The sequence below is a fragment of the Trachypithecus francoisi genome, unplaced genomic scaffold (genome assembly GCF_009764315.1).
Source record: "Trachypithecus francoisi isolate TF-2019V2 unplaced genomic scaffold, Tfra_2.0 Lachesis_group14, whole genome shotgun sequence".
Classification (NCBI taxonomy): Eukaryota; Metazoa; Chordata; class Mammalia; order Primates; family Cercopithecidae; genus Trachypithecus; species Trachypithecus francoisi.
In genome coordinates, this window is record NW_022681459.1 from 57,292,959 (window position 1) to 57,307,074 (window position 14,116).

The 14,116-nt window shown below is 53.9% G+C and overlaps 1 protein-coding gene across 13 annotated transcripts in view; it reads right to left on the reverse strand.

Annotated features, from left to right (window-relative positions):
- Nucleotides 1-14,116, reverse strand: part of PRR5 (proline rich 5) — a 71,102-nt gene that overhangs the window by 13,626 nt on the left and 43,360 nt on the right. For 10 of the 13 annotated variants that reach the window (XM_033233638.1, XM_033233645.1, XM_033233639.1 and 7 more), the window contains one exon: nt 11,410-11,490. The exons of 1 other annotated variant lie outside the window; for it this stretch is intronic. In XM_033233638.1, the coding sequence (XP_033089529.1) occupies nt 11,410-11,490 (81 nt within the window). Of the gene's footprint in view, nt 1-10,049; nt 10,243-10,618; nt 11,307-11,409; nt 11,491-14,116 lie in introns of those variants that run through there. 2 more of the 13 variants (XM_033233647.1, XM_033233646.1) reach the window with 2 other exon arrangements.

Consider the following 14,116-nt stretch of genomic DNA (forward strand, 5'->3'; position numbering starts at 1 on the left):
TTTCCTCTCTATTCCAGAGAAGCTCATTCAGTCTTCACCAACCCAGCTGCAGGCATTCACCGGGACTCCCCTTTTATTACAGGGGAGGAAAGAGGCTCGCAGAGGTCAAGACACCAGACCAGGGCCACATGGGACACACCAGAGCTGAGATCTGAACCTCATCCTTGGCACTCAACGCTGACAATTCCTCCTTCCCTCCCTACACACCTCCAGGGCCTGAGAGAATGGGAGCATCACATTCTACACCAGCTAGGCTGAAAGCACACAGGCACTGTCAGCGCTGAGGCCCCAGATATGACCTGCCAATCGTCTTCTGAACCAAATACATCAGAAATCTTACTTTTTAGGTTGCTATTCCCATTAGGAAAAAAATTTTTTTTTTGAGACAGAGTCTTACTCTGTCCCCCAGGCTGGAGTGCAGTGGTGTGATCTTGACTCACCATAACCTCCACCTCCCGGGTTCAAGCGATTCTCCCACCTCAGCCTCTCAAGTAGCTGGGACTACAGGCGTGCACCAACAGGCCCAGCTAACTTTTGTATTTTTAGTAGAGATGGGGCTTCATCATGTTGGCAAGGTTGGTCTTGAACTCCTGACCTCAAGGGATCCACCCACCTTGGCCTCCCAAAGTGTTGGGATTACAGGTATGAGCCACCGCACCCGGCCTAGGAAACTTTCTAATCAGTCCTGAATTACAGGCAGTTCTCAATTTGCATGGTTCTGATACATACAAGTTTCAGTTATCCTGGTTAAGTAAAGTAACAGCAGTCACCCAACCACATGGGTTCAAATTTCGGTTCTCGGCACATTAACTGAGTAACTGCATAAAGTACAAGCTCTGTGGCTGCTCTCCAGTCCACAAATCAAAATGTAGGTAACAAATGTGTACAACAATCACTGACCAATTGCAACACTTCTTTCAAAGTCAGTCTGTGATTGGTCCCTGAGTATCTGTAGGCAGTTCATGCACAGACAGCAAAGGTGTGACCTGTGTTGCCTCCTTGTCTCCCAGTGTGAAACCCATGTGGCATTCTGTAAAAATGGATACAAGAAAGAGCAACCAGCCAACACAGATAAAAGTGCAGCAAATCAATGAAAACTGATCATGTTCTGAACAGGTAAACACTGCTCAAACTGCTATGTTCCCATTATTTTTTATTTTATTTATTTATATTTTTTTTGACACAGAGTTTTGCTCTTTTTGCCCAAGCTGGAGTGCAATAGCGCGATCTCGGCTCACCACAACCTCTGCCTCCCGGGTTCAAGTGATTCTCCTGCCTCAACCTCCCAAGTAGCTGGGATTACAGGCATGCACCATCACGCATGGCTAATTTTGTATTTTTTAGTACAGACAGGGTTTCTCCATGTTGGCCAGGCTGGTCTCGAACTCCCGACCTCAGGTGATCTGCCTGCTTTGGCCTCCCAAAGTGCTGGAATGACAGGTGTGAGCCACCGTGCCTGGCTTATTTTTTATTTTTGGAGATGGAGTCTTACTCTGTCGCCCAGGCTGCAGTAGAGTGGCGTGATCTCGGCTCACTGCAACCTCCACCTCCCAGGTTCAAGTGATTCTCCTGCCTCAGCCTCCCCAGTAGCTGCAATTACAGGCACATACCATCACGCCTGGCTAATTTTTGTATTTTTAGTAGAGAAGGGGTTTCACCATGTTAGACAGGCTGGTCTTGAACTCCTGACCCGAGGTAATCCACCTGCCTCGACCTCCCAAAGTGCTGGGATTACAGGCGTGAGCCAACGTGCCTGGCCCCAATGTTTTAAATTATAGTGCACTAAATATTAATTTTACTGTACAATCTTTTTCATTTCTCTATATGGTTACAACCAAATATTAAAACATGTTGGCCGGGCACGGTGGCTCAAGCCTGTAATCCCAGCACTTTGGGAGGCCGAGATGGGTGGATCACGAGGTCAGGAGATCGAGACCATCCTGGCTAACACGGTGAAACCCCATCTCTACTAAAAATACAAAAAACTAGCCGGGCGAGGTGGCGGGCGCCTGTAGTCCCAGCTACTCGGGAGGCTGAGGCAGGAGAATGGCATAAACCCGGGAGGCAGAGCTTGCAGTGAGCTGAGATCCGGCCACTGCACTCCAGCCTGGGCGACAGAGCGAGACTCCGTCTCAACAACAACAACAACAAAAAAGTTTGTAAAGATTATGGAACAACTGTCATTTTCCCTGTGGTTTACTAAGATCGCACAGTTTCAATGTGTAGTCATTTTGGGAGCCCTGCACTGTGGTTCAAAGAGAGGACTGGCTGAAGTTTTCAAAAGCAACGTGCTGGGGAAAAAAGCCCAAATAAGGCTTGCTTTCTGCAAGCTGCCTACCCTTTTCACTGTGCCCCTGGCCACCAGGAGTCGGAGGGTGACAAAGTCTACTGTTCCTGCTCCGGTCAGCTCTCTTAACCATGGATCTGTGGCGGCTAGCGGAGGTGCAATAAACATAGCTTCCCCCACACACAGTGAGTGCGTGCTCTAGTCCTCAGAGGCCTTTTTGGGGTGGTGGGGTGGTTGTCCTTTATATTCCTGGAGAAGCTGTAAGCTAGATCTCAGTTCAGGGCTGGCTTCCCCGACCATGCCATGGGGTCTGGGATCTGGGAGCTAAGTGAAGCCCAGAGAGGTGGCCTGGACTGAGGTAACAAGCACTCAGGTGCTGGGATGGAGGTCCCACCTGGTCATCACCAGAGCTCGGGGCTCAGCGCAGTACTGCAGGTGCACGGAAACACAGGGCAAAATACTAACACTCCTGCACAATTCTGTGGGCAGTGCTGAGGCAGGCCAGTCACAGGCCTCTGTTCACAGCCACCTGACAGGTGATGTTAGTGTCCCCATTTTATGGATGGGGAAGCTGAGGTTCAGGCTAACAGAGCAGCTGAGTGGTGCCAGCCCTGGAGTCTGGCCCTGCACCTGGCCAGCAGCTTCTCTTAGTAGCAGGACTGGCTTGAGGCCCAACATCCTCCCTTGCACAACTGTGAAATCAGCGCAGTGGCATTAACAAGGCCGAGGTTCACCCTGTGATCACAGACAGTGGTGCCCCGAGTGACCCTTGGCAGGCAGCCCCCACCCCAGCAGTCCCCCCAACCTTCTCCCACTGTCCCCAGGACCTGTCCTCTGGTCCTCCAAGGACCAAGCTGTGACCTCAGCCTCATGGAGTGATCCCCATGTCCACGCAGCCTCTGTCTCAGTTACCGCAGGCATTACTTGCAGGGCCACTTTGGGTGATGCCAGAGAGCAGGGCACCAGGTGAGAAGGGAGGGTCTTCACAGAAGGCACAAGGCTGAGCCCGAGGGTGTCTGCTCAGCAAGTCTGGGCTGGAGGGCAGGCCCCAAGGCTTGCTAGCACGCCATGTGACTCCGGAGGAGACCCTTCCCCTGTCTGGGCCTCTGCACCGTTGTCTGTGGCCTGAGATCCACGTGAACATAGAGCAGGAGGTGAGGCAGGAGAGTAGGGTCTGGGGGCAGGGAACCTAAGGCCAATTTACACTGACTTCCTAGAACTAAATCCAAAGGAAGACCCCAACATTCCACGCCCAAGTAACAAAAGGACCAGAGGCTACTTCCTTTGCAACCCCTCTCATTTCTGCACGGCAGATGAAAAACTGCAAGTACCCCTACCACAACTGGTTGGGCCAAGTCTTCCATTGCATAGGAGTATAACTGTGTAACCTCAGCTTCTGACTGATCACTTTCCACAACCAATCAGACGTTTGCATTGGGTGCTTCACTTCAGCTTCTGATTGGTCGCTTTCCGCAACCAATCAGACTGACTGTGGGCCAGTACTTTATTTACATAGGATGTACACCAAGTAACCAATGGGAAACCTCTAGAGGGTATTTAAACCCCAGAAAATTCTGTAACCAGGCCCTTGAGCTGCTTGCCTGCTTCCACTGTGGGGAGTGTGCTTTCGTTTTCAATAAATCTCTGCTTTTGTTGCTTAATTCTTTCCTTGCTTTGTTTGTATGTTTTGTCCAATTCTTTGTTCAAAGCGCCAAGAACCTGGACACCCTCCACCAGTAACAGAGGGTCCCGGGGGTCAACTGGGACCAGGAGCAGCTGGAGCCCAGAAAAGCCTTCCTGGCCCTCTCCCTGCCCATGATGAGTACGGGCATGAATGCTGACGAAGGAAGGAATGAATGAATGAATGTCTCCTTCAGGACCAAATGGCCCCTCAGCTCAAATCCCAGAGTGGCTCTAACGAAGTCCTACCTGGGGTGGCTCCAACTCACTGGCCACCTCTCGGGCTCCCCTCGCCTCCTCCGACATTTCCTCTCACCCAGCAGCTCACACGGAATGAAGTGACCGAACTGCGCGCACTCCTTTTCTGGGCAGGGGGGAGGGGCACCATGGCTGAGCATCCCCCCATTTGCACTGTGCCCACCAACTCTCCCAGACCCCAGTGAGAGCACAGACACTGCCTCAGATCTGAACTGACCACAGGCTGAGGATGAGTGGCCAGTTCGGGCCCCACTGCCTCTGGCTAGGAATGCGGCCGAAGGCCTCGTCCACCCCTCAAGCCTACAGGTAGTGGGTACTCACAATGAATGCTAAATGGACGGGCGACTTCCACCTGGCAGCCGCCAGCACCTGGAATCCCCTCATTCCTGACCTGTGAGACCCCTTCCAGGCAGGGGAGAGTTCGTACACCAATTCCAGCCATGCAAAAGCCCTACAAGATGGGAACCGTGTTCATTACAGAGATGGGGAGACTGAGACTCTGGGAACGCATTGATGAAGCCAAAGGCTGGACCAAGGAACCCAAGGTTGGAGCCCTAGTCCTGCAGATGAAAAACAGGTATCCTTCCTACAGGACACGAGAAGAGGGCCTGCCCGGTCCAGGATTGTGGGAAACTTCAAAGTCAAGTAGCTTAAATCTAACCAGCACCTCTGGCCTGCACATGAGACCTGCTGCTGACAGGCTGCGGGCATGGCCACCTGGCCCGAGCTGAGCTGAGCACGGGCTTCCTGACAGTGGGAGGGCACCACACCCTGAGGGGAACCCCAAACCAGCCCCATGCATGCTAGGAATAGAAGACACCATGCCAGGAAGGGAGAAGTGGGGGTGTGGGTGTCCTCAGATCACAGGAGGGGAGCCCAGGGGATAAGGCTGCAGTAAAGCCCAGGCCCTAGGGGCTAGCAGGCTACAGACGGGACAGCCTGGGTGTACCTGGGATGGCAGCCTCAAGAGAGACAGCTGTGGGAAGGGTCTGCAGGGTCAGAAAGCAGAGGCTGGGACACCCCGTCCAGGGGTTTGCTGCTTCCTGGGAGCAGCTAGGCCAGCAGGACCTGGTGCTAGAGCTGGGCAGGGACAGAGCATCTGCGACTTGGCCAGGAGCCAGCAGGAGAGGCCTTGCAGGGAGCAGGTGGCCCGTGCTCCTGTCCATGAGCTCCTGCACTACCCTGAGGACTCGGTTGCACGCTTCTCATGGTCAAAGGCAGACCAGTATGAGCCACATGGGATGCCGGAAGAGAGGCTGCCCCAGACAGACACCCTGGCTGTATTCTGCAGGGACAACATAGGCAGCACATAGCAGCCCAGGCCACTAAGCACAGGGGAAATGGACTTCATGGCTGAGCACAAGGAGGGCACCCGGGGCCTCAGACTCTGTTTAAGAGGGTGGGTCACATAATAATGACACGTCAGGGATAATGTCATGCAAAGCCATCAAGATAAAAAGAGGTTTGGGTCCTTAAATCCACAGTCCTCTGGATGGAGAGTGACTTATTCGTTAAGATTTTCTTCTTGTTTTCTCAGCCAGGTGCAGTGGCTCCCGCCTATAATCCCAACACTAAGGCAGGAGGATGGCTTGTGCCCAGGAGTTTGAGACCAGCTTGGGCAACAGAGCAAGACCTCATCTCTAGAAAAAATAAAAAAAAATTAGCTGGGCTTGGCGCTGGACACCTTTAGTCCCAGCTACTCAGGAGGCTGAGGTGGTAGGATCACTTGAGCCCATGAATTGCAGATGGCAGTGAGCTATGGAGCTATGTTCACACCACTGCTCTTCAGCCTGGGCAACAGGTCGAGACCTAGTCTCTTAAAAAAAAAAAGAAAAAGAATGCCGGGCGTGGTGGCTCAAGCCTGTAATCCCAGCACTTTGGGAGGCTGAGGTGGGCGGATCACGAGGTCAGGAGATCGAGACCATCCTGGCTAACATGGTGAAACCCCGTCTCTACTAAAAAATACACAAAACTAGCCGGGCGAGGTGGCGGGCGCCTGTAGTCCCAGCTACTCCGGAGGCTGAGGCAGGAGAATGGCGTGAACCCGGGAGGCGGAGCTTGCAGTGAGCTGAGATCCGGCCACTGCACTCCAGCCTGGGCCACAGAGCGAGACTCTGTCTCAAAAAAAAAAAAAAAGAAAGAGAGAAAAAGAAAAATATTTTTCTCTACCTGTAAAAATGATTACACAAAGTGTGTCCGTTTCCGTAGCTTAGGAGGAGGAAAGGTGATCAAAGGAAGGGATCAAGAAAATAGCTAGACAACTGGACATTATACAAATTAAAACTTTTTGTGTTTCAAAGGACACAGAAAGAAAGTGAAATGACAGCTCACAGAATGGGAGGAAAGATTTGCAAACCAATATCTAACAGAGTCTAGATCCACAATATATAAAGAACTCCCATAGCTCAATAATACAAGGACAAATAACCCAACTGAAAAATGGGCAAGTGATGGGAACAGACAATTCTCCAAAGAAGAAACCTAAATGGCCAATAAACACCTGAAAAGGTGCTCAACATCATCAGTCATCAGGGAAATGCAAATCAAAACCACAAACAGATGCCACTTCTCGGAATGAAAGCCCTGGAAATAAGCATTGGTGAGGATGTGGACAAACCGAACTCTCCTGCCCTGCTTATACGCTGCTAAGTGGGACAGTGGAATGGTACAGCCACTGTGGGAAAGGCGAGAGTACCTCAAAAAGATAACCACAGAGTTATCATGGGACCCAGAAATTCCACTGCTAGGTATACGAACCTAAGAGACATGAGGCCAGGTGCGGCGGCTCAGGCCTGTAACCCCAGCACTTTGGGAGGCTGAGGCGGGCAGATCACTTCAGATCAGGAGTTCAAGGCCAGCCTGGCCAACTCGGTGAAATCCCATCTCTACTAAAAATATAAAAATTAGCCAGGCATGGTCGTGCACACCTGTAATCCCAGCTACTCAGGAGGCTGAGGGACGAGAATTGCTTGAACCCGGGAGGCTGAGATTGCAGTGAGCCAAGATTGCGCCACTGCACTCCAGTCTGGGTGACCGATTAAGACTCACTCTCAAAAAAAAAAAAAAGGGCCAGGCGCGGTGGCTCAAGCCTGTAATCCCAGCACTTTGGGAGGCCGAGACGGGTGGATCACGAGGTCAGGAGATCGAGACCATCCTGGCTAACACGGTGAAACCCCGTCTCTACTGAAAAATACAAAAAACTAGCCGGGCGAGGTGGCGGGTGCCTGTAGTCCCAGCTGCTCGGGAGGCTGAGGCAGGAGAATGGCGTGAACCTGGGAGGCAGAGCTTGCAGTGAGCTGAGATCCGGCCACTGCACTCCAGCCTGGGCGACAGAGCGAGACTCCGTCTCAAAAAAAAAAAAAAAAAAAAGAGACGAAAACATGCATCCACACAAATTCTTGCACACAGATGTTCACAGCAGCGTTATTCATCACAGCCAAAAGGTACAAAGAACCACGTCCATCAGCCAAGGAGTGGGTGCACATATGGCGTGCTTTCCATACCCACAATGGAATATGACATGGCATGAAAAGAAGCAAAGCAGGCAGGCCGGATGCAGTGGCTCACACCTGTAATCCCAGCACTTTGGGAGGCCGAGGCGAGTGGATCACCTGAGGTCGGGAGTTCAAGATCAGCCTGACCAACATGAAGAAACCCTGTCTCTGTCTCTACTAAAAATACAAAATTAGCCGGGCGTCATGGTGCATGCCTGTAATCCCAGCTACTCGGGAAGCCGAGGCAGGAGAATCCCTTGAACACGGGAGGCGGAGGTTGTGGTGAGCCGAGATCACGCCATTGCACTCTAGCCTGGGCGATAAGAGTGAAACTCTGTCTCAAAAAATAAATAAATAAAATAAAATAGCGAAGCAGTGGTAAAAGTGAAGCAGGGGTACGTGCTCCTCCCTGAGTGGACCTCAAGAGCACTGCACTGAGTGAGAGAAGCCAGGCGTGAAGGGCCATCTGCTGTACTTCCATTGATAACGGAATGTCCAGAACAGGCACATCCACAGACAGAAAGCTGTCTGTGGTCACTGCCAGGGTTGGGGAAAGGGTATGAGGAGGGGCTGCTAAAGCTTTCTTGCTGGGATAATGAAAATCTCCTGGATACCGGGCGCAGTGGCTCATGCCTGGAATCCCGGCACTTTGGGAGGCCGAGGTGGGTGGACCACCTGAGGTCAGGAGTTCGAGACCAGCCTGGCCAACATGGTGAAACCCCATCTCTACTAAAAATACAAAGATTAGACAGGCGTGGTGATGTGTGCCTGTAATCCCAGCTACTTGGAGGCTGAGGCAGGAGAATCACTTGAACCTGGGAGGCGGAGGTTGCAGTGAGATGAGGTCACACCACTGCACTCCAACCTGGGCAACAAGAGTGAAACTACGTCTTAAAAAAAAAAAAAAAATCAAGGGGGACCATTTGGATGCTGGTGAAATCAATGTCTCTAGTAACAGAGATCTCATGGGATCAAAGCTAGTGACCAATTATGGATTTAATGTATCATTAAAGTCATTTTTTTTTTTTTTGAGACGGGGTCTTATTCTGTTACCCAGGCTGAAATGCAGTGGCATAGTCTTGGCTCACTGCAACCTCCGCCTCCGGGCTCACATGATTCTCATGCCTCAACCTCCCAAGTAGCTGGTACTATAGGCACCCGCCACCACGCCCAGGTGATTTTTTGTATTTTTGGTAGAGACAGGGTTTCACCATGTTGCCCAGGTTGGTCTTGAACTCCTGAACACAAGCAATCCCCCTGCCTCGGCCTCCCAAAGTGCTGGGATTACAGGGTGAGCCACTGTGCCCAGGCTAGTGTCATTGACTTTAATGTGGCCACGCCGTCCAGAAGGGCTGGGGTAGGGCAGGGGGCTGAACAACACAGCGGCCCTGAAGGCAGGGGCTTGAGCTCCCGCTCTATTCATTATTAGCCCTGTGACCTCAGCAACCCACGTCAACTGCTGCGCCTCAGTCTGCTCGCCGGTAAAATGGAGATAACAAGGCGTCCACTCCTTGGGGCTGCAGTGAAGAGTGGATGAGTGTTTTTTAAATTTACTTTTAAAAAACGTTAAGGCCGGGCGCGGTGGCTCAAGCCTGCAATCCCAGCACTTTGGGAGGCCGAGACGGGCGGATCACGAGGTCAGGAGATCAAGACCATCCTGGCTAACACGGTGAAACCCCGTCTCTACTAAAAATACAAAAAACTAGCCGGGCAATGTGGCGGCGCCTGTAGTCCCAGCTACCCGGGAGGCTGAGGCAGGAGAATGGCGTAAACCCGGGAGGCGGAGCTTGCAGTGAGCTGAGACCCGGCCACAGCACTCCAGCCTGGGCGACAGAGTGAGACTCCGTCTCAAAAAAAAAAACATTAGCACATATTAATAGAGAAGGGGTCTTGTCATGTTGGTCTCAAACTCCTGGCCTCTGGCGATCCCCCAACCTTGGCTTCTCAACATGCCGAGATTACAGGCATCAGCCACTGCTCCAGGCCATGGATGGGTTTGGCGTGGAAAACTCCTGGTCTAAGGCTGGCACAGAGCTTCAGTAAAAAGGCTTCAGTAAAAAGACCCTGCTCTTATTCCTTAAACCTTCCAGCACTTAATTCTCAACTGGCTAAAAAGAAGTTGCCCCGAATAACCTAACTGCCCAGGGGCTCAAAGTCTAAACACAGCCCCTGATTTTTACCCATTTCTTGGGTAGAATCCTGGAGCTGGCGAGGGGAGCCTGGGGCCCAGGGCAGCTTCTCTGTGTACCCACCCCCAGCACACACTCCTGGGGAGGCCGTCTGCTCTACATCAGCCCTGTGGAGAGGCAGCAGCAAGAATAGCCAATTACCAATGCTGCTCATGCCAAGGACGGGCAGGGGAGAAGGGTGTCCAAAGCCGGGGACTGTGCCTGCCGCTGGATTCGTGAATTTAAAAGTAACTCCTTTTGTTGTTGTTTAAATACCCAGCTGGTCGGGCATGGTGGCTCACATCTGTAATTCTAACCCTTTGAGAGGCCGGAGGTGGGAGGATGGCTTGAGTCCAGGAGTTCGAGACCAGCCTGGGTAGTCAGACTCCCATCTCTGCAAAAAATAAAAAATCAGCCAGGCGTAGTGGTACACACCTGTGGTCCTAGCCACGCAGGACACTGAGGTGTGAGGCTTGCTTCTGCTCAGAAGGCAGAGGCTGCAGTGAGCTGATATTGCACCACCACACTCCAGCCCGGGCAACAGCAGGACCCTGTCTCAAGAACCAAACCAAACCAAACCCCCTGGCAGATCCTTTAGGGTCCTGTTTCCTGAAGCAGAGGCTCATCAGGAAAATGGGCTCCCGGAGCCCCACCCAGGGGTGGGCCAGAGGAGCCAGAGAAAGGCAGGACACCCTGAACAAGTGGCATGTATTGGGCCTCAGTTTACCCACACATAAGGGCCCCTTCAGCGTTGCCACACAGGGTGGAAGGGGGTGCCTGCGTATGAAAGTCTGGGCGGTCCACTGACTCTTCTCCTGAATAACAAGGGGAAGGATGACTGCCTATTTTGCCAGTATTCTTTTGACACAGGGACGACATAACAGGGTCAGGGCCAAAGGAAACAGCACAGAGCTGGGAACCGCCTCCTTGGAGCAGCTGTGTGATCCTGGGCGAGTCTCTTGACCTCTCTGAGCTTTGGCCTCCTCCACTACAAATGGCAACCCTGGACTCCCTTGAAGCTCCTGCCACCTGGCTCGGGGCAGCAGCTCAGTGACTGTGCGTCCAGCCTGCTGCTTCGCAATCCTCATTTCCCGGCTATTCACAGGAAACGAGGGGCGTTCGGCAGGGCTGGAATTGCTTTTCCGGGAATGACACTCCCATCATTAGGCAGGTGGGTCCTTCCTCTTCAACAGAATAAATATCTTTCGTGATGCTCAGCACCAGTGGGGGCTGTCGGCGTCAGCTCCAGCAGCTGTCTAAGTCCCACCCCGCTTCCCCTTGAAGACCCTTCTCTGGGCGGGTCGGGGCGCAGGGCCACCAGGCCTGAAGTGGTTTGTGGAGGTCCTGGCCCCGTGGCCACTGCTAACTTGGACCTCGCTCTCCTGTTGACAGATGGTCTCTGGGGGAGGAAGCCCAGGCATGGCTGATGGGTCAGGGGCCTGGCTGGGGCCTCTGACTCTGGGCCTAGCCCTCCCTGCCACTCAAGGACCTCCTTGCCACTCCAGGTGGGACAGACACTCACCGGACACCCTCGTTGAGGCTGAAGAGCTCCTGGTCGGGCAGCCCCTTGCGCTGGAAGACGGCAATCACCCCGTTGTGGATGCTGTGGGCAGAGGGAAGAGAACACTGCGGTCCCGAGGTCTGAGCGCCCCCCGGTTGCCCATCAGGCCCCCTTCCTCTTTCCCTCTCTCTTAGAAGGGCAGGATCGCTGTCCCTGCAGGACCCTGCTCATACCCACTTCAACTCTGAGGCCCTGCAACCCCGGTCCGGCCCTGCTGGAGCCCAGCCTGTATCACCAGGTGCCCTCTGGTCACCGCCCCAGGACCTTGCTCCCATGTCCTCTGCACGCTATGTGGCCAAACCTCAGCCAGCTCTGCTTCCTTTCTGGGTTCTTAACCCCACCCTGCCCAGGCCAGAAACCAGGAAACCCCTGCGCCTCTCCCACCCTTAAAAACATCCAAGTCCTGTGGACTGTTGCCCCTTCTCTACCTCCACGGCCACTCCAAGTTCAGGAGCATCACTGCGTCCCTAGCCAGCTGCGGGGCTCCCGACCCCCTCTTGCTTCCTGCCCCTGTTTGTAAAACTCTGTAAGGTTGCCAGGCGCGGTGGCTCACACCTGTAATCCCAGCACTTTGGGAGGCTGAGGCGGTGGATCACAAGGTCAGGAGATCGAGACCGTCGTGGCTAACATGGAGAAACCCCGTCTCTACTAAAAATACAAAAAATCAGCAGGGTGCGATGGCCGGTGCCTGTAGTCCCAGCTACTCGGGAGCTGAGGCAGAAGAGTGGCGTGAACCTGGGAGGCAGAGCTTGCAGTGAACCGAGATCGCGCCACTGCACTCCAGCCTGGGTGACGGAGCGAGACTCCGTCCCAAATAAAACCAAACCAAACCAAACCAAACTCTCTAAGGCAGGAGCTGGCAAACATGTTCTGTGAAGGGACAGAAAGCAAATCTTTTAGGCTTCATGGGTCACCAGTCTCTGTTACAACTGTTCAACGTGACTGTTGTGATGTGAAGGTAGCTGTGGCAGCCGGGCGCAGTGGTTCACGCCTGTAATCCCAACACTCTGGGAGGCCAAGGCAGGAGGATTGCTTGAGGCTGGGAGGTCAAGACCAGCCTGGGCAACACAGTGAGATCCTGCCTCTACACAGACCAAAAACAGGCCAGGCGCGGTGGCTCACTCCTGTGATCCCAGCACTCTGGGAGGCCAAGATGGGCGGATCACCTGAGGTCAGGAGTTTGAGACCAGTCTGACCAACATGGCGAAACCTTTTCTCTACTAAAAATACAAAAATGAGGCCGGGCAGGGTGGCTCATGCCTGTAATCCCAGCACTTTGGGAGGCTGAGGAGGTCGAATCACCTGAGGTCGGGAAGTCCGGCCCATTTCTACCTCCTAGAGCTCTCCCCGCGCCCCTTCCTGGCTTGCCTGGACCTTGGGTGACACGAGCCGGCCTCCCACCTCTCCACCACATCCACCCTCTGCGGAGGCCGCAGTTCCTTCCCTGCCCAGGGCTTTGTGAGGCACAGCCTGAGGCCCTGCAGGCAGCATCCAGGGTCCCCCGGACATGGCCCCTCCCCACACTCCCAGGCATCCTGAGCTCTGACCCCAGTGTAGTACCCTCCGGGCAGCACCACATCTCTGGGTCTTAGTACCCACTGCCCCTCCTGGCTGGAAGGCCCTTCTCGTCCCTATCCATGAGGCAAGCAGCTATTCATCTTGATTCAGAGGCTACCACCTTCAAGAAGCCCTCTGACCCCTGACCCTTCCCTTCCCAGTGCTGACTCTCCACCAGCACTTTGCTGATTCACTTTCCTGGTCATGAGTGCCCGCTGCTGGCCACGAGGTCCTCAGGGTGAGAACGAGGTCTGGGTACAACAGCCACCTCCCACCCAGGACCTGGCTGCAGCCCTAAGGTTCCTATGGCAGACCAGCACCACACTTCTCACCTTGGAGGGGACAGCTGTCCACAGGATGCTGCCCACACCACAAAGCAGGCAGCCGCCACCACGCTCCTAACGTCCTCCCCTACTTTAACTCTACCCTTGCCTGTGACCTGGCCACCCATTTTGCAGATGAGAAAACCAAGGCCCAAGTGGCTAAGTCCTCTGCTGGAAGTCACAGAGCAGCCGGCATCTTGGACCCCTGTGCACCCGAACTCCCCTGTGCTCCTTTTCCCAGGCAGCGTCCCCACATGGAGCCGGGGCTGGGCAGGGCTTCCTGTCTCCCTGTCCTCTCGGGCGCAGGGCAGGGTCACAGGCCTCATATTCCACATGCTTCGAGGACGCTCTGAGCAGCATGGGGGCTGTGCCAGGTTCCACAGCTGGTGCTTGGCCTGGCCCGGCTGCAGGCTGAGACCCAGCTCTGCTCAGGGCTTCATCAGCTTCTCAGCGGGCACCGGCCGAGATCACACCGGATACGCATCCCTGGCCTGGGGTGCCCAACTGCACCGGAATGCTCCTTAGTCCCCTGTCTGGCGACACGGGCTCTCTACCTTTGTTTACTGTCTGTAAGTCGGGAATTGTAAGAGCGCCACCCCCAGTGAGTCTGAAGGAGCCGGCCCAGCGGAGAGGCTGGTGGCTAGTCATCCCCTCATGGCTGGGATGATGCTCCCCTGTGAGAAGCACTGGGGAGGCCCCAGCCCCACAACGATGTCACAGTAGAGCTGCCCCCGCCCCTATTTTCAGACTAAAAAAAGTTGAAAATCCCAAGGGAAGTCCGCTAGGAA